The sequence below is a fragment of the Taudactylus pleione genome, unplaced genomic scaffold, assembly GCF_031769625.1.
Source record: "Taudactylus pleione unplaced genomic scaffold, aTauple2 ptg000442l, whole genome shotgun sequence".
Taxonomy (NCBI): Eukaryota; Metazoa; Chordata; class Amphibia; order Anura; family Myobatrachidae; genus Taudactylus; species Taudactylus pleione.
The window spans coordinates 7982967-8003623 of record NW_028284844.1 but is presented as its reverse complement, the minus strand read 5'-3'; the positions used below and the strand labels follow the sequence as shown (position 1 = coordinate 8003623).

The 20657-nt window shown below is 47.6% G+C and overlaps 1 protein-coding gene across 2 annotated transcripts in view; it reads right to left on the bottom strand.

Annotated features, from left to right (window-relative positions):
• FYB2 (FYN binding protein 2) overlaps positions 1 to 20657 on the bottom strand; it is an 85643-nt gene that overhangs the window by 47138 nt on the left and 17848 nt on the right. For both annotated transcript variants that reach the window (XM_088447887.1, XM_088447886.1), the window contains exons 3-6: positions 19181 to 19354; positions 9914 to 9950; positions 5596 to 5699; positions 1006 to 1045 (exon numbers count right to left, since the gene is read on the bottom strand). In XM_088447887.1, the coding sequence (XP_088304013.1) occupies positions 1006 to 1045; positions 5596 to 5699; positions 9914 to 9950; positions 19181 to 19354 (355 nt within the window). The remainder of the gene's footprint in view (positions 1 to 1005; positions 1046 to 5595; positions 5700 to 9913; positions 9951 to 19180; positions 19355 to 20657) is intronic.

Here is a 20657-nt window from a genome sequence, read left to right as displayed (position 1 = left end):
AGTATGGGAAATACGATCTGCATAAAAAAATATGTAAAATTAAAAGGGCATAGAGCAGTTTTTCATGAAAACTACTCTAATTGCCCTTTAATAAATTTATGTGATAATAAAATAATGTGAAAAAAACTGAAAAAACACCCATATGTTTTTTTTGTTTTTTTTTTAAACAAAAATATTATTGATAAATAGGCCCCTATGACTTAATACATCTCCCCTTATGGTCTTAACCAGGAAGAATCACATCTCCTGCCAACGGCAGCACTGTACTACTCTATCACACAAAGCACTGCAAGGGTATGTGCTAAAAATGTGTTTATAATAGGTCTTTCCTAAGATTTAAGAACAGCCTGAATGATAGTATCCAACAGCATCAGAGGAGGTGGGAGACCTCGTTCTAAAATTAAAAAAAAAAAAAAAACACACCCTCGCTCTTTAATATATTAGAAGGAACAAAAGAAAAAGCTCTTATACATACACCTAAGCATGTATACTTCATACAGCCAGAGTAACCCGGTTTAACTGTTACACTCCGGGATGAGTAGTGTAAAGTCCAGTTGCAGTCTGGGTCTTCTCCGGGAGGCCTGACTAGGGAGAGTGGACCCAATGCATCCTGGGAGCTGAAAGCTTTAACTGCGTGGTGCACGGATTCAGTTCCATCACCTACACCCCAAAGGACTCCCTGTGGAGCCTATGGACCCTGAAGAAGAAAGAGTAGCGGCATTGCAGCACTTTGTACACTGATTTAGATACAGATGTACAAATGTCGTGCATCAGAGTCAACAGTGCAGTCTAGCAAAGTAGTATTCGCTCTACTGGTTGTTTTATATATGCGTATATGACTCATATTTTGAGCAAGACAGACATTCAGCACGGCCGAATCACCCTAGGACCTGGCGCGCCGAGAAGGGCTATTTTTCCAGCAACAGTGTTTGAGAACACGTTCTGACATGTACAGTATATACACCACAAGGGTTCAGAACATTACTATTACCGTATTTACTGTACCTTGTGACAAATGGCTCGCTCTCCTCCACTCCCAATGTGTCTGCAGAAAAAAAAAAAGAGAGACTTTTAGTGTAAATAATGTAATTTGTTGTCTAATAGGTTTAGTATTCTGATTATATATATCTTTCAGAGTTTAAGTTCCAAAAAGTACCGTAGAGAAGAAACTGTAATTTTAAACGTCACAAGGAGGCCTACACCGGTTTTGTTGTTGCAATGTATAAAAGGTCTCTATGGAGCTAAAATGGTTGGAATAAAGACTTCTTAGTCATTTATTTCCAACTCAGACGGTCGCCTTTACCACATAAATAAATATATACATATAGACAAACCTATATATCTCATACACACATCTATAATATGCACACAAATCTCTCACATATACACATTATATACATTGCCAATGGAAGATTTCTCCTGGGCACACAACGGACGTGGATTTGAAGCCACATTTGGAGCTTTAGTCTTTACATTAATTTGCGGAGCAATTCTCTCATTCTGATATACTGTATTATTGGTCGTGTTTTTTGGGTCATTGTGCTCTGTACGAATCTGTGGAGTAATTTGTCCAATTCTCGGAAGAAGTCCCATGCTGGGGACGAAACGCGTAAGATCTGTTTTGGTGTCAAAATCCATCCACCACCAGCGAGGTTTTCAACCATAGAGCTCACACCCTTTGGGGTGATCGTGTGAAGTTACGCCTCACATAGGCGTTGGGTATTGGTCAACATTTTATTGGATGTAAGCAAATTCCAATTTTTTAAAAACTATTTTTATCATAAATAAACAAATTGGTAATTTACTAACAAGAGGCCTTCCGGCCATTTTTGGGGGGGATTTTTCGGTGAGAGGGTCCAATTCCAGGATATTTCATTTAACCCATTGATGGGGTATCCCTAGAACTGACACAAGAAGAATCCACCCTCATTGGTCCCAGGAACCAGAATTAAAGACGTGTTCACCACAAGGAACTAATTGTGCGGTTAAACCGTGTCTACATTTATATATCTGCACCTTGCTAGTGTCCTCAGATCTTTTTGTTTTAATTATATATGTGTGCGTGCGCATGTTTTCCCGGTTCTAGGGTTGGACGGATTTTGATGGGGTTTTCAAAATTCTATACAGCATTGGTTGAGGAAAGTTTGTGTATGAACCATTCATCTGTGACAAAAGGGAGCCGAGCAGTGGCGATTTTACTGATGCAGTCACAGAAAAAAAATCTAATCTTGCGCAACACTAAAGCAGAGTAGCTGCCCATAGTGCTGAAACAGCAAAGTGAGAGCCAATCAGAGCTACAGTAGCAATGTTGCCAATTGCTTAGCAGCAGCCTAGAGAGGGGAGGGAGTCATGGACTGGAGCAGGATCACATCTGAGGCAGACAGAGAGCCCGATTCAGATTTGGGAATAGAGTAAGAAAGAGTAAGTAACTCTGCATCTTGGTAAAAACCATCCTGCACTGCAGATGGGGCAGATTTAAAATGCGCAGAGAAATTTAGATTTGGGAGGGGCGTGTCCAAACTGCTTTATTTTTAACTGGAATTAAGATGTCAGTCGAGCATTTGTAGACTACATGCAAAAGCAGCCAGTATTTACTCCACATGCACACAAAAAATAAATATGTATTTGCACTTCTTGCATTGCAACATGGTTTGTCCAGGTACAGAATAACTTGCTCTATCTTACTCTATTCCCAAATGTGAATCAGGCCCAGAGAGTGAGAGATCGCCTCCAACAAACCCACGAAGATGCCTTGATGCAGACACAGTAGCCAGAAAGGAGCCATGGGAGGCATAGCTATCAGGAATTTAATAAAAACAATGCCATCGGAACACCATGCTGCTGATAATGCTTACGGTAGCTCTCACCCTCCTCCCCTTCCCAGCACATCCCAGTGGCCGGGCTCCAGCCAGCTGCAGTGGGGGTTGTGGTGACTGGTGAGATGCAGGAGTGGGAAGGAGAGGGTTGTGGTGACACTGGTGAGATGCAGCGGGCAGGAGTGAGAAGCAGGGGGTTGTGACACTGGTGAGATGCAGGGGGCAGGAGTGAGAAGCAGGAGGTTGTGGTGACACTGGTGAGATGCAGGGGGCAGGAGTGAGAAGCAGGAGGTTGTGGTGACACTGGTGAGATGCAGGGGGCAGGAGTGAGAAGCAGGGGGTTGTGGTGACACTGGTGAGATGCAGGGGGCTGGAGTGAGAAGCAGGGGTTTGTGGCGACACTGGTGAGATGCAGGAGGTTGTGGTGACACTGGTGAGAAGCAGGGGGCAGGAGTGAGAAGCAGGGGGTTGTGGTGACACTGGTGAGATGCAGGAGTGGGAAGCAGAGGGTTGTGGTGACACTGGTGAGATGCAGGGGGCAGGAGTGAGAAGCAGGGGGTTGTGGTGACACTGGTGAGATGCAGGAGTGAGAAGCAGGGGGTTGTGGTGACACTGGTGAGATGCAGGAGGCAGGAGTGAGAAGCAGGGGGTTGTGGTGACACTGGTGAGATGCAGGAGTGGGAAGCAGGGGGTTGTGGTGACACTGGTGAGATGCAGGGGGCAGGAGTGAGAAGCAGGAGGTTGTGGTGACACTGGTGAGATGCAGGGGGCAGGAGTGAGAAGCAGGAGGTTGTGGTGACACTGGTGAGATGCAGGGGGCAGGAGTGAGAAGCAGGGGGTTGTGGTGACACTGGTGAGATGCAGAGGGCTGGAGTGAGAAGCAGGGGGTTTGTGGTGACACTGGTGAGATGCAGGAGTGAGAAGCAGGAGGTTGTGGTGACACTGGTGAGATGCAGGGGGCAGGAGTGAGAAGCAGGGGGTTGTGGTGACACTGGTGAGATGCAGGAGTGAGAAGCAGGGGGTTGTGGTGACACTGGTGAGATGCAGGAGGCAGGAGTGAGAAGCAGGGGGTTGTGGTGACACTGGTGAGATGCAGGAGTGGGAAGCAGGGGGTTGTGGTGACACTGGTGAGATGCAGGGGGCAGGAGTGAGAAGCAGGAGGTTGTGGTGACACTGGTGAGATGCAGGGGGCAGGAGTGAGAAGCAGGAGGTTGTGGTGACACTGGTGAGATGCAGGGGGCAGGAGTGAGAAGCAGGGGGTTGTGGTGACACTGGTGAGATGCAGAGGGCTGGAGTGAGAAGCAGGGGGTTTGTGGTGACACTGGTGAGATGCAGGAGTGAGAAGCAGGAGGTTGTGGTGACACTGGTGAGATGCAGGGGGCAGGAGTGAGAAGTAGGGGGTTGTGGTGACACTGATGAGATGCAGGGGGCAGGAGTGAGAAGCAGGGGGTTGTAGTGAGATGCAGGGCACTGTGGTAAAAAGTATAAGCGAGAAGCAGGGGCCTGTGGTGAAATGCAGGGGAGAGTACTGAGATGCAGGGGGCAGTGGCGAGATGAAATTGCTCCTGTGGGACGCTGTGGGCGGATCGCTAGTCTATAATAATTTATGTTTTTCCCGTACGTCAATCAGCTATTCAGGTGCTAATATGCGACAGTGACCACTGATCAATAACTGATAATTACCAAGCTTGAGATCAATCAATATCACACAGATACCCAAAACAAGTCGGTGAGTGTTGGGGAGGGGTGTATTAAAACAAAACATGGTTTAAGAAGTGGGTACCCCTATTTGGGCACCCAAATAGGGGTACCCCAGGAAGTAACATCAACATGGTCTGCACGGTTGGTGTAATAGCTAGCATCGCTGCCTCACAGCACTGAGGGCCTGATTCAGAGCCGCTCGTAAGCGGCTGCTCGTTCGCTCCGAGCGATGTTCGCACAACTGCGCATGCGTATGGGTTTTAGTACGCATGCGCAAACCAGTCAGTGCGGCCGAAAATCGTGTGCTCGCAAAATAGCGAATGCCTGCTAATTTGAGTGACAGGAGGAGGCGTTTGTGGGTGGTAACAGGGGAAGGTGCTTGAAAACGGGGAGTGGAGATCCGAACGCAGGCGTGCCAAACGGTCAAAACGGGCGTTTTATGGGTGTGCATAATTAATAAAGCAGCGTCATCGACCACGTCACTTGGTTGTTTTATAGTCAGAACTGCTCGCATGATTGTGGTAGGAAAAACCAACCACAAGAATAGCGAGCAGTTCATACGCCGACCGATGTACTAGATTAATCTAATAAATAGCGGACATGACGTATGATGCGAGCGGCCAGGGGGCGTTTTTTTCAAAATTACGTTCGCATGTTTTGTTTGCTCGTTCAGACATAGAGGCGTGAACAGACCGCAAAGAGCGAACGGTTAATTTAAATAGCCAGCCCCTTTTTCTGAACGAGCGAGCGCAAATATCGTCCGGCTCTGAATCAGGCCCTGAGTTCTTAGGGCCGTGGTGGTAATCTAACCCAACTGTGCAAAGTATATATATTCTCCCTGAGCTTACAGGGGTTTCCTCCAGGTAATCCGCTTTCCTCCCACTTGTTTACAATGGAGGTCTATGGACATTGGCGGGGGGAGATGTACGATACCAACTAGGCATTTTTTTTTTTTTCAATAAAATATATAGATTTTTTTTTTTTAAAGGAAATATATTCGAAACTTAATTCAATTAAAAAATAAATAAATAAAAAGACAAATTTGAGTGTTTAAACAGATTGTTAGCAAAGAACATACCATGATACACGGCCTCTACTTCATACACGTTGGAACCACTTTCTGCTGATTCATTGAAGTTGAAAGCATCCTCATAACATTCACCCTCATCCACGGGGTCTGGGCTGGGACAAAATATAAAGTCACTGATTATGGTCTGAACAGTCATTTATCACCTAAAACCCATGAATGGACATTATGCACGTTATCCCAGTTAAAAACAGATACATCCAAATAAAAACAATACATATATAGGCCCTCATTCAGAGCCACTCGCTAGCGGCAGTACGCTCGTTCCGAGCGATGTTCGCACATCTGCGCATGCGTACGGTTTTTAGTACGCATGCGCGAACCAGTCAGTGCGGCCGAAAATCGTTGGTACGCAATATAGCGAGGGCCTGCTATTTTGAGTGACAGAATGAGGCGTATGTGGGTGGTAACAGGGGAAGGTGCTTGAAAACGGGGAGTGGAGATCCGAACGCAGGCGTGCTTAAAGGTCAAAACGGGCGTTTTAAGGGAGTGCACAATTAATACAGCAGCGTCATTGACCACGTCACTTGGTTTTTTTTAACTCAGAACTGCTCGCAAAATAGCGGTTGAAAAAACCAACCACAAGAATAGCGAGCAGTTCATACGCTGTACGATGTACTCGATTAATCTAATAAATAGCGGACATGACGTATGGTGCGAGCGGCCAGGGGGCGTTTTTATCAAATAAACGAGCGTATGTTTTGCTCGCTCGTTCAGACTTAGAGGTGGGAACAGACTGCAATTTGCGAAGGGATCATTTGAATAGCCACCCCTTGTTTTTGAACGAACGACCGCAAATAGCGAACGGCTCTGAATCAGGCCCATAGTCCCAACACACACACACACACACAGGACACATTGCATGTTTCACTAAATCTCTAGATGAAAAGAATGAACAAAGCTTCTGCGTGATACAGTTAAAGGTCAACTGTTGCTGACGTAAGGGGAAGACTCAGACATGCAACTCATCGCTACACAAGACCTGAGGAAAGATCTAAACGGGCATCGGAGACTTGCTAATACAAAAACCTTTACTAAAACAATGTCCCAAGAAATCGACTTGTGCAATATGCAAAACAATAGTTAGAGAAAGCAGTAACTTTTTGGAACAAAAGGGTATAGTTTTAATACACACACAAAAAAAAATCTTATTTGCCCACAGAGTCAAAATCACATTAGGAGAAAAATAGGTGAAGCCAGCCACCGGAGCAGAGCTCATTGCCACCCTCTGCCACCCCCTGCCACCCCCACAAGCGAACTACACACTACTCTTCCCGAGGAACCTGAGTGGGAACACTTTGCCACTTCTAGGGTATAAGGAAACCATTTCACCATCAGTTACCGACTCCTCGCAGTGCCAGTCACTGCAACTATCAGGCTGGTAAATCAGCAACTGGAACCCAGGCTTCTACATTGGCAAAAGTTGTAGACTGCGCTTAATGGACAAGATTTTAATAACATAGAATAATTAATAAATTACAAAATAAAAACTATACATAAATAAATAAGAAACAAAAATTGCAATTGGTATAAAAGTATTGAGTTAAAACCGGCCGGTAATTGTACTCAAGAAATAACAGGTTAATATTATTCAACCATAATGATATGTAATTGTATAATATTATAAGTGGACATTAATCAACATGACAATCAATACTGAAAAAACATCACTAGTTAGTGCGCCAACAGAATTACAGACAAACACATATAAGTTTTCAGCTTGGACTCATATGTGTGTTTGCATGCGTGCCTGGAATTGACATTAACCAGTGTTGCTTTTGCAGTATTGACTGCTTTATCTACATCTAATCTGCATCTTTAGAGCTCAAGCGGGTGACTTATATGTGTTTGTCTGTAATTCTGTTGGCACACTAACTAGTGATGTTTTTTCAGTATTGATTGTCATGTTGATTAATGTCCACTTATAATATTATACAATTACATATCATTATGGTTGAATAATATTAACCTGTTATTTCTTGAGTACAATTACCGGCCGGTTTTAACTCAATACTTTTATACCAATTGCAATTTTTGTTTCTTATTTATTTATGTATACTTATATATTGTAATTTATTAATTATTCTGTTATTAAAATCTTGTCCATTAAGCGCTGTCTACAACTTTTGCTCTTTTCTGTTTTAATAGGTTAAGGCACAGACTTATTCTTATGATAGCAGCTGTTGATGGGATTTAGACCTTGTTTTTAACTATTAATATACATGTGTATGGTCTAGAGCGCTTGGTTTTTTTCTATACTTTCTATTGTTCTACATTGGCACCTGTGCCCACTTCACCCAGGATCCTTCCACCAGCACCTGGTACCGCTTTATTGTGGGTATGTGCGGTCATGCTGCTGCAACACCTGGCTGGAGTCCTCACTGGCCAGTTACTATGGACCAGTACTGGGATTGGTAGTGCGCAGCGGGTTGAGCTTGGAGACACTGGGTCAAACACAAGACAGCCAGATAACAGAATAGCAGTTTTCACTATTCTGTCAGTCACAGGACGCAAGCAGATAGAGGCGTCTTAATGCAAAAAGAGGCTTATTCGCTCCAAATAAAATTATATATATATATTCCTATGCAAATTCAGCCAAATGAATTCTTTTTGAAGTAATAAGATGTTTGAGAAGCACAGATGACATAGTACACACACGCCAGTGTGTGTAGCACAGTACATACATGTATCAGGACCACAGTTGCCCTTTTTGTCTAGATTCAGCACACGCATGTTGCCAGGGGGTAAATATTTCAGGCATTTTAAATCAACACCAGGAAACCAGAACTGAAAATATAACCTGTCAAAGTGACATGAATCTGTTCATGGAATTTATCCTCAATATTTGCTACATAAGTCTTTTGAGACTCCACTAAACCCTCCCCACAAATAGCAGTCAGCAAAAAACACACTTCATTATGGTGACGCACAAGTTCTAAAGAATAAGATTTTCGTGTCCAGCGCTAACCTTATATGCGAATGAGTGTATAATCAAGCATGTTGTTATTTAGATGTACAAGAAACAAATTATATTAAAAATGGATATTTAATATATAAACGTATAAAGGAGTCACAATGCTCCTGCCGAGAAATAAATGTCCAAAGGCTACAATAATGTTCTGTTGTTGATAATGGCTCTAAGTGGGTGAGGTAAGAGGGCTCCTATAGGGTGCCTCTTTCCGTGGGGCACAATGGTGTGTCTACGTCTCCCTATGGCCAGGTTGGGTGCTCGTCCATAGAGTGTAGGGGACAGCCCAGAATGTTAGTCTGTTCTTATAATAGGGTTGCAGGTAACATAAGGAGACACTTTTAGGGTGTCCCTTTCCGTATAGCACCAAGTGCCTACGTTTCCCTTTTACCACTGGAATGTGACAACCCGAGTAGGACCGGTAGTGAATGGTAAACTGGTCCCCAGTGAGTGATTCTCAATAGGGGATATGTCCTGTGTCCAGTGAGTGTAGGGTGTAGGTTTACCCTTGTTGCGGGCTGACCTGCCGTATAAGTGTATTATACGTCCCCTCACTAAATTATACTGGCACTGTAGGTCTGTGTACAATGGGTGTGAGACAAGACAGGGGCGGAAGCCCGCACTCCTGTTCTTACCGTAGGTGGTAATCCGCCTTCCTTGTGCAGTGACTGTGATCGCCTGACGTCTTCACCCACGGCTTCTGGTAACCCCCTCTCCACTGGGGCGCCTTCTGTTGGGACCATTCCAAGTATCCACTGGTTGGGAGTGCCGGTAATCTGTTGCCTGGGTGATTGTAGGCGATGCCGGGTGGCTGTGCTGTGTGAGATGCTGTAGAGTCATGTGACAGCAACAGATTACTGGCGTTCCCACCCAGTGGATACTTGGAACGGTCCCGACAGAAGGCGCCCCAGAGGAGAGGTGGTTACCAGAAGCCGTGAGTTGAGACGTCAGGCGATCACAGTCACTGCACAAGGAAGACAGATTACCACCTACGGTAAGAACAGGAGTGCGGGGGTGCCTAACCCCAATCCCCCCTTCCCCTAGCCTAACCCTCCCGTGTGGGTGCCTAACCTTAGGTCCCCCCAGGAGCCCCTAAACCTAACCCTCCCCCCCTCGCACGGCTATTCGCTTCCGACGCCCGGCTTACCTTCGTTCGGCGTGGAGATGATAGGCGTTGGGATTTCGATGCCCATCATTAGTCCCATGCCAGGATTTCACAGTCGGGAAGCCGGCGGACGGCATTTCGACCGCCGGCTTCCTGACCGCATACGCTTTCGAGTTGTAGTAACCCAGTGTCTAGTAACGTTATTGCATACAGACAGCTAGTACACCTTACTGTACCTTGGGGGGGGAAGCTCGTATACTGGTCCAGGTGCTTCTGCAGGAAAACAAAATAGTGGTACATTTAGCATACAGCACGCTGCAGTGGATAAACATTTATCTGATGTTGTTTGCCTGCTAATTTGCAATAAGATGATGGTATATGGTTGTAAAGAGAAAACAGTATATGTATCCACGTATACGCAGCACGTGTGTGGGTTAAGTCCCTCTGACATACAGTAGAATCATTATGTAACTGTACTAAGCAATGTCCTTTCACCAAGTTACCTTATCAGATATTACAATTCCTATGTTCTACTCACCTGGATTTTTTAACACAACGACATATGAAAATTAAAAGAAAACCTGTTCTGTTCTGTGGCTTCAATCCTATTTCTGCTCAGATTTGCATTTCTAGGATGCTGGTGTCTCCATTTCACTGCATTTAAAGCAGGTCTATGCACTTGGAAAAGTGCCTTGATTTCTAGGATTCCCAATTTATCTTATTAGGCAACTCATTTCAATGGAGTTGTACATTTACATGGAAAAGCCCCATCAATATAAATGGGCCATTGAAGTGGGGTCCCCCCTGCAGCACAGAGTATATCAGGAGATGAGTGATATGTTAGTGAGGACAGGGCTGCATGTGACAGGGACATGATGTGAGGAGGGGAACGGAGGCAGCAGGAAGCCACAGACTGACAGTTATATAGTGGGGAGGAGCAGGGACCCCCAGCAGCACAGAGTATATCAGGAGATGAGTGATGTGTTAGTGAGGACAGGGCTGCATGTGACAGGGGCAGTGACATAATGTGAGGATGGTATTGGAGGCAGTAGGAAGCCACAAGAGTCTGGGGACCCTGTTACTTTGCATGTGACAGGTGTAAAAGTATTAGGGAAACGTAGGAAGCCACAGACTAATGGAGCAGTGGTGGAACTCCCGAAGACAATGGAGTCATTTGCCGCCGGGCACCAGCCCTGAAGGGGGCACCTGGCTCCATTGTCACCCAGCCGTTCCGGGCACTGCTGAGGAGGAGCTGCATGGAGGAGGAGCGCCGCTCCACCTCCACTACCTGCTGCTGGAGTGCTCTATGGTCACAGACCTCAATTAGCATGTGACAGACACGACCCACCTGAGCACCCGACGCGCACGCAGGGGGGGGGGGGGGGGGGGGGGAGTTTCTGAGTAAACAGAAACTCCCCCTGCCCACCGATCAGGGCTGTCTTTTCCATTGGGCTTTCTGGGCAGTTGCCCAAGGGCCTGAAGCTTCAAGGGGCCCGCCAGCCCCCTGCACAGTGCAGCCACAGCCAGTTGGTAAATGTGTTTTTTTTTTAAAGCACTGTATTCCAATCTGCCTGCCCCCCCTCCCCCCAAGTAGAGCGGCCGAGTAGAGCGCCACACCGTGGAGGGAGCAGGCAGCCATAGCCCGACACCTGGGGATGCGATGGGCTGTGCTGTTGTCAGCTTGTGCACATGACTGCACAATGAAGCAGTGCTCTGGACAGACAGTAGGTGTGTTGGCTCCGTGGCCAACGGTATCGGGGTGGGATGAAAGTTGTTGCCGTGTGAAGAACTGCCAGGTCAGCCCATAGGGGGGGGGGGGGGAGAGGAGGAAGTGAACGGGCCAGCTGCACAAAGCCTGCAAGGTGGCGCTAGGTAAGAGCACACGGGTGACTGCTGTGTGTGTGTGTGTGTGTGTGTGTGTCTGTATGTGTGTCTGATACACTATGCTATTATTGCTATACATATTGCATAGTAGCCATATCTATTCAATTTTTCATTTACATTGGATGCAGATTAATTGTCTTCATTGCTCAGGTCACAGTCAGGTAGCAGTAAGGGAGTGACATGCTGACATTTGCTGCACTGTTTCAGTCTGGCTTTTTATCACCTGATCCTACACCCAAATGCCGGCCATGTCCCCTCCCCGTCCGCACTTTAGTAGAAGTGGGGTGGGGTGGGGCAGTAGCATGCACTTGCTCCAGGCAGCACAGCTCCATGCTACACCTCTGGTAGCACTGCATCGTTCCCTGGCTTGCAAGGGGCGGCCCATTTGGTTGGAAGGAGACGTGACAACACAATGTCACATTGTAGTGCGGGCAAGATTGATACCGCGTTGTTGGAGACTGGGAGCCGCGGCGGCAGCCATATAACCTGCTCAGTGTGCCTAATTCCTCAGTGAAAAAAAAAAAAAAGCAGGTGGCTGCTTAGAGCAGGCTGTGAAGAAATGCTATGCGCAAGTGTGCCGCATCTATTCACTAGAGAGGGGGACTGTGGGCATGCATCCAGTGTGACAAAAATGGGGTGTGGTTAGTGGGTTAGTGCATTGCTTTGCCCAGGGCCCACACTGCTGTTAAGACAGCCCTGCTGCCAATCAGTAACACACACATCGACCGGCGCCGACTCTCAGCTGCTTTATCCACAGAGGTAGCCGGGCGGAGCTCACTCATGAGCTCCACCTTAAGGCTCCCGCAGTGGTGATGGGAGAGACGTCATGACGTTTCTCCCATAGTGCCGAGCGGGAGGACAGACAGAGGAGCGAACGTGGCGGGGGTGCAGGAACGGGGATTCAGGTAAGTAATCTGTGGGTGTTATGTGTTATATTTGTAAGGGGCACTGCATAGGGGGGACCCACTGCTGGGGGCACTACATAACGGGGCACTGCATAGAGGGGACCCACTACTGGGGGCACTGTATAGGAAGGGCCACTACTGAGGGCACTGCATAAAGGGCACTACTGGGGGCACTGCATAGGGGGACCACTACTGGGGGCACTGAATAAGGGGCACTGCATAGGGAACCCACTACTGAGGACACTGTATAAAGGGCACTACTGGGGGCACTGCATAGGAAGGGACACTACTGAGGGCACTGTATAAAGGGCACTACTGGGGGCACTGCATAGGGGGACCACTACTGAGGACACTGTATAAAGGGCACTACTGGGGGCACTGCATAGGAAGGGACACTACTGAGGGCACTGTATAAAGGGCACTACTGGGGGCACTGCATAGGGGGACCACTACTGGGGGCACTGAATAAGGGGCACTGCATAGGGAACCCACTACTGAGGACACTGTATAAAGGGCACTACTGGGGGCACTGCATAGGGGGACCACTACTGGGGGCACTGTATAAAGGGCACTACTGGGGGCACTGTATAAAGGGCACTACTTGGGGCACTGCATAGGGGGACCACTACTGGGGGCACTGCATAGGGGGCACTGCATAGGGAACCCACTACTGAGGACACTGTATAAAGGGCACTACTGGAGGCACTGCATAGGGGGACCATTACTGGGGGGCACTGTATAAAGGGCACTACTGGGGGCACTGTATAAAGGGCACTACTGGGGGCACTGCATAGGGGGACCACTACTGGGGGCACTGAATAAGGGGCACTGCATAGGGAACCCACTACTGAGGACACTGTATAAAGGGCACTACTGGGGGGACTGCATAGGGGGACCACTACTGGGGGCACTGTATAAAGGGCACTACTGGGGGCACTGTATAAAGGGCACTACTGGGGGCACTGCATAGGGGGACCACTACTGGGGGCACTGAATAAGGGGCACTGCATAGGGAACCCACTACTGAGGACACTGTATAAAGGGCACTACTGGGGGCACTGCATAGGAAGGGACACTACTGAGGGCACTGTATAAAGGGCACTACTGGGGGCACTGTATAAAGGGCACTACTGGGGGCACTGCATAGGGGGACCACTACTGGGGGCACTGAATAAGGGGCACTGCATAGGGAACCCACTACTGAGGACACTGTATAAAGGGCACTACTGGAGGCACTGCATAGGGGGACCATTACTGGGGGGCACTACATAGGCGGGCACTGTATAAGGGGCAATGCATAGGGGGACCACTACTGGGGGCACTGTATAAGAGGCACTACATAGGGGGACCATTACTGGGGGGCACTACATAGGTGGGCACTGTATAAGGGAAACTGCATAGGGGGACCTCTACTGGGGGCACTGTATAAGAGAAACTGCATAGGGGGCGGCGGTAACTTTTAATCTGGGGGGGGGCACCAACATTTATTTTGCCTACGGGCACCTGGGATGAAGTTACGCCACTGTGATGGAGCACAACAAATTTATGTCCAAAGTTTGTGGTTTTAAAACAACCACCAGTAAATGAATCAAATGTTAATACATAAGTGTGTGTAATAGTAGGTCACAGAAGTTTAAAAAAAATAAAAAACAATGTTTAAGGAATAAATGCCAGTGTTATTCCAAAATGATCAAGATAACCCGGGCAGTCAACTCTGAAATCATTTATTCAGCTACTAACTGGAGTATGGTGGCTCAATATAAAACAACAAAGCAACTTGTTAATATTGGCAATTTTTGTCATGCATTAACTTTTGTCGTCTGAAAATATAAACTTTGTATTGTATCCAATATTTATATTCAAAACAAGAGTGATGGTGATCTATACAACGACACATAAAGCTGTGTTTAAGTTATCCACACATTTCCTCTGCTTACACAAACACACAAAGGTGTCACCATCAAGAAACAGTAAATAGCTCCTCGTCGGTGCGCAACTTGAAATCAGGAACACTGGGCCTTCTTCAGACCCGGTCGCAAGCGCTGAGCGCTCGCAACCGGGTCGATGGTGGCCCAGAGCACATGCGCACGACAGAGCCGGCTCCGTCGTGCGCATTCGCGAGACCCGGATAGCGACGGGCAATCCGTCGCTCCGGGTCTCATACCAAAGGGGGCGTGCTGTCGATGTTGAGTGACAGCACACCCCCTTTGGTGGGCGGGTCGGGGGGGTGGCTGCCCAGACTGAGGCGCTCTCATGGGAACGCCTACCGTTTGGGGGTGGCCCCACTGACATCACAAGTGATGTCAGTGGGAGAGGTTTCAGCTCTGTTTGAGCCGAAAGCTCTCTGGGGCTTGCAGCCACGAGACCCTACCACAAGGGTCTCATCGCAAGCCCGATGGTCGCGATGGTCTTGACCATCGCGACCATCATCCTGGCCGCTCGCATTAGCTGTGGGTGGCAACCCACAGCAATGTGAGCTGCCAGGAGGCCGCTCCATTAAAAAAAAGAAAAAAAGAGTATTATTATACTCTATTTATATGGCACCACAAGGATTCTGCAGCGCCTTACATAAACAATTGAGTTATTAACAGTACTAAACAATGCAGGACAAGGTTTATTGACATTGCTGCATTAGCGATCATAACACTGAAATAAGCACCAGGGCGACAGCAAAATAGTGTTAGGTGCAGTTGTGGGGAGTTAGGAGTAGAAGACAGTATAAGTAAAGGAAGGAGAAGCAGATCAGGGAAGAGGGCCCTGCTCGTGACTGCCTACATTCTAAAAAGGGAGGGGCAGACAGACAGGGGTGACACAGATGGAGTAGACAGTGAGGAAGGAGCAGTGGGTTAGGATGAGAGCTGGATGGCTTTGATGAAGTGGGTCTGAAGAGCCCGTCTGAAGTTTAGTAGAGAGGTGGAGAGTCTCAAAAAGAGGGGGAGAGAGTTCCAAAGGTGGGGAGCAGCACAAGCAAAATCTTGGAGAAAAGAATTGCAAAAGTCTACTGAACGCATTAAATGAAGTTTTAAGTGCAGCGCTTTGAAGTTTAGATGCAGTGTATGGGTGAATAGGTTGTTTTATTTCAGTTTATTTCAAAGAACAGGCCTGCAGGTATCAAAAGTCTATGGTGGGACTGCAAAATAAATTGTATGATCATTGGACACCATTCCGCTGGCGTAAAAGGTAAAGCGGTCAGGCAGCAGGACTCGTGGATGAGCTCAGGTAGAAGGGTAATAGGACATTTGGTCATGGCTCGTGCATTGGGTATCATCTTACCTAAGATCTTGTGCAAGCGGAAATGGCTAAAACAGTAAATTACTCTTTTTAGGTCAACAGAGAAACAAAATAAGAATAGACTTTGGCATATATAAAGTTTGTAATATAGATTATAGTCATGCACAGCATGGTGCACCACCCTTCTACACTCCTGTCCTCTCCCTTATCTCTGTACAGAGGGCCTGATTCAGACCCGCTCGCAAGCAGGTTGATGGTGGGGCACTGCGCAAGCCCTATAGCAAGTGAGAAATTCACTCGCTCCGGGGCTCGCTACAAACGGGGCGGCTGTCGATGTTGATCGACAGCTCGCCCCGTTTTGTAGGCGGGGGGGTGGCTGGACAAACGGGGGCGTACCTAAAGGAACGCCTGCCGTTTGTCGGTGGCCCTACTGACATCACTCATGATGTCAGTAGTGAGCTTCCTGCTCTATTAGAGCAGGAAGCTCACTGGGGCTTGCGGTGGACGAGACCCTACCACAAGGGTCTCGTCACAAGCCCGATGGTCGCGATAATCGCGACCATCACCTGGCCGCCCGCTAAAACAGTGGCTTATCGAGCGGCCAGGAGGCCGGGTTTAAAAAAAAAAAGCGGACACCCTGATTCAGAGCGAGCGCTCGCTATTTGCGAGCGCCTCTGAATCAGGCCCAGAGTTCTTATACAAACTCCCCACAGGGCGTTGGTGGGAATCGAACCCAAGACCTCAGTAATGTGAGGCGGTAATGCTAACCATGCTGCCCTTTTGATTATAGTTATGTTCCACTAATATATGAAGGAGGAATGTACAACAGTATTTGCGCTTTTCCATCTGTTCTAACCATTTATTTTTAAGTTTAATTTCACAAACTAACAAAAATGTATCCAAGACATGAAAGTCAGTTTTGAAAGTCACTGGAGTACAGTGGGCTGGGCCAAACTAGCACCCTATCAAGCCAATGTTTTGTGACTATTCATGTAATATTATATAAACTTTCTATCGTCAGATGATAGATGTGACCCATAAATTTAAACTAAACTTAACTAAAATAAACACACGAGACCAAGTTATGCCGTTTAAATAAATTGGTCAGCTTTATTTGGTTACAAGGTAGACATGGTGGCAGGAGAAAGAACGGCAAAAAACCAGCGTCCACTTGTCTTAGGCCAAAAGTATATCACAACTTGTGAGGGCCAACTATGCCATATAAGTTTAAGTGTGATCTTAAAACTTGCAAGGGCCAACTATCCCTTTCAGAGCAAGTGATGCAGCCCCAACACCCATGCCAATGCACTATTCATCCTGCTCGGTCGAGAGGTGCCACTGACCCCAATAGGGTGAAATCAGCCCATCAGTGCATTGAAGGGGTGCGCACCGCTATTACTGCCGCAAGATGGACACTTCAATATTGCCGGTCTTTCCCTGCTATGAAATAAAGCCGACACAAGACACAATAGGGGAGGGAGGGTGGGAGATCAAATTCAAAGAGGCAGATTTTACCACAGCAAATTCCCTACACCCTCTCACTTAAACACGCCCCCTAACCTCTCACCCTATCACCACACCCTCTCACATAACACGCCCCCTAACCTCTCACCCTATCACCACACCCTCTCACTTAAACACGCCCCTTGACCTATCGCCCTATCACATCTGCCTACCTGCTGTCAAACAAACATCTTTAACTTTATTAACCCCTTCTATCCCTGACTAGAAGTTTATGTGCCGTCGGTTCTAGCCCTAACCTCCGTTACATTTTACTTCCCTCATGTCCCTTCTTTCTTTAAGTGTTTGTTTCAATAGATATTGCTCACCCCCCCCCCCCACTCCACAGTCTGCCCCTTTATCTTCATTCCTCTGCTCCATTCTAGGCTTCCTCTAGAATGGGCCGGCATCAGAGTTAGGCAGCTGCTTAGGGGTCTGGGTGGGGGGCACTGCTAAGGCACTAATATTAAGGTGGTCTCTGAAAGGAAATCTGCATTTGAACCTGGGCAGCAGAGGAGCCTGGACAGAGTTTTGCACCAGGCATCCATGGTCCAACCATCTGGATTGCAGCCTTGCCAGCCAATCAGGAGCAGAGTTATTACAGATAGGTCCTCCTCATACACTTTTACTCTAGGTGCACGAAATAGCCCCTCTTGTAGCACCGGATTCCATGCACCTTAGCTGTGGTAAGCATCTTTTTTTCAAATAGTTGTGTCTTATTCACACCGCTAACTGCAAGATGCGGAAAAAAACTACATTGCTAACCTACACTGACCACTGGGGCTTGCGGTACTTGTGCATTGGTTTGTGACGAAGTCAAAAAAAAAAAAAAACTGTATAAAAAAAAAAAAAAAAAAGAAAAGAAAAGAAGAAGAGGTTTCGATACAAGAGGCCGTGACTATTCCTCATGGAGCAGCACCCAGTCCAACCAATTGGTGGAGTCTGCTGCCTTGAAAGCAGAAGAGGAATGCAGAACCTCTTCACCAGAATCCAAAATGTAAATTAAGGGCCTCATTCAGACCCGGTCGCAAGCGCTGAGCACTCGCAACCGGGTCGATGTTTGCCCACTGGGCATGCGCACGTCGGAGCCGGTTCCAACGTGCGCATGCTCGAGACCCGGCTAGTGACGGCCGCTCCGGGTCTCGCACCAAAGGAAGCGAGCTGTCGATGTTGATTGACAGCTCGCCCCGTTTGGAAGGTGGGCCGGGGGTGGCCGGCCAAACGGAGGCGTTCCCGACGGAACGCTTGCCGTTTGGGGGCAGCCCCACTGACATCAGCACACGATCAGAGCAGAAAGTTCCCTGGGGCTTGCGAGTGCCGAGACCCACCCTTAGAGCCCCGATGGTCGCGATGGTCCTGACCATCGCGACCATCACCCTGGTCGGTCGCTAAGCTGTGGGTGGTAAGCCACAACTTAGCTAGCGACCAGGAGGCCGCACCTCAAGATGTAAGCGGCCGCCCTCAATCAGAGCGACCGCTTGCATCTAACGACCGGGTCTGAATGAGACCCTAAGTCCTTTCTCCTTTCTGGCACAGGTAGCTCCAATTGAAGAGTCAGTAATACTTCAAAAAAAGCCAGTAGTTTATGGTGTATTCATCAGAGATTATCAATTCAATCATATCCGTGTCTTATAGGCGACTATCAGATGCAGCATACATCAAATCTGCAGATGCTTCTGTTCAACAGATTCTCTCTCATCTCATTAATTTGTTGGCCCTCTGAAATCTGGTTAAGCTGAGCAGTACTTTGAAAACAAAGGTTAACGAAGGAATTGTGTGTTCGTAAGGTGTAAGTATTTTGGACTTTGTAATGATGTTTACCTCATTTCCATCTTGCACAATTAAAGGTTGATCTGCAAACCCACACTGGTAGGAGTATCCTTCATTTTTTTTAAAGGAGGGGTTTCCAAAGACTGAAATGTGGTTGTGCATTTGGAGAACAATTAGAAGCAATGGAATACAGTATGCCAGGTCTGTACTTACCTTCATGGCCTTTCCTCGGCCTATCTTGATGTGACCCCCTCAGGAAAGTGCTTAGATCCACCTTTGGGGGTCTGGGGTATTTGGGGGGTGGTGGTCCCTGAGAGTCGATCGATGGAAGAGATTTCAATTCGGGAGTCTTATTCACACAATATGGTTTCCCTTTGTCATCTCCACCTACAATAAAATCATCCATCAACCTTATGTAGACTGTGCAGTCACTATATAAGAAATATCAGTGATACATGTGAATTACTCTACAGGGTTTCTGGGAAATACAAATGGCCATAGATCTCTCCGTTGTAATAGGTTTTCCAGATTTGTTGGTTTTGTGGGGGGGGGGGGGGATTTAAAGGGCCTAGCAGTGTATACAATTACACTGGTAACATTAAGCATGGAGTCTGTGAGCAGATCGGTATTAATATGGTTGTTGGTTTGTACATTGACACAGTGTCTGCAGAGCCAAACACTGGGAAACAGTGCATACATAAATGGGAGACATACAGGTTAATAAAAATACATACAGATGCAACACATAAAATGTTAGGGAGGGTCCTGTTCAAAAGAGAAGTGCAATCCAGTGGTAAAGGAGCCAGGCACAGACAAAGGGTGTGAATGTAGCTCAGGGTGGCAAGCGAGGATGTACCAGTGTAATGTAGGAACAGAATGATCACCCCCAGTGAAAAAGTGGGTTTCAGAGGTGTTTAAATAAGGTTCAGGGGCCTATTCATCATACCTAAAAATTCGATGGAGGTAATTAGGTTTAGAAGTCGCATGGAGTTCTACCTAATTACCGGAGGAATTCATCATTCCTCCTCTCCATAACTATCTATTTATAAAAGCTGTCGTCATTTTTGCGATGACAGCTTTTCGGGAAATAGTTTTCCCTCTCCACACTAACTTACCGCAGGTGTAATCTGTGCTGCGCATGCGCTGTTACATCCGTACAACCAGTGCATGCGCAGCACTGAAAAAACCTGCGGTAATTTTGTGTCCCCCTCACCCCCTCCCCATACCTCCCACCCGTCCACACACTTATCCGCCCGCTGCAGCGCCTCTGGCTCCGGTGGCTGTTCTGACACGTGTTCTCCCAGCAGAACACAGTACAGTTTAGAAAAAAACGGCCTGGGGGCAGCCCAGCATCTCTGAGATTGCTGGGCACGCCCACACAGTGACATGAATGGGGGAGTTGCCGTAATGCTCTGCCCCTTTTCCAGAGGCCCGCCCCCTTTTTGAACGCTAGTATACCCATCGCGATGGTTATACTAGCCCCCCTTGCAGTGCAGCATGGTGTGTTCCAGATCAGTGGTGTCCCTCCCCGCGGTGACACCCGATGCAGGGAGGGCTGTAGAGCGCATGGCGAAGCCGCGTACCAACAAAAAGGGGGCGTGGCCAGAACCCCCTTTGTAATCACTCCAAGGGGGTCCCGGAGGTGTGGACTGTTCCTGGGGACCAGCCTGTGTGCAGTGCCGGCTCCCTC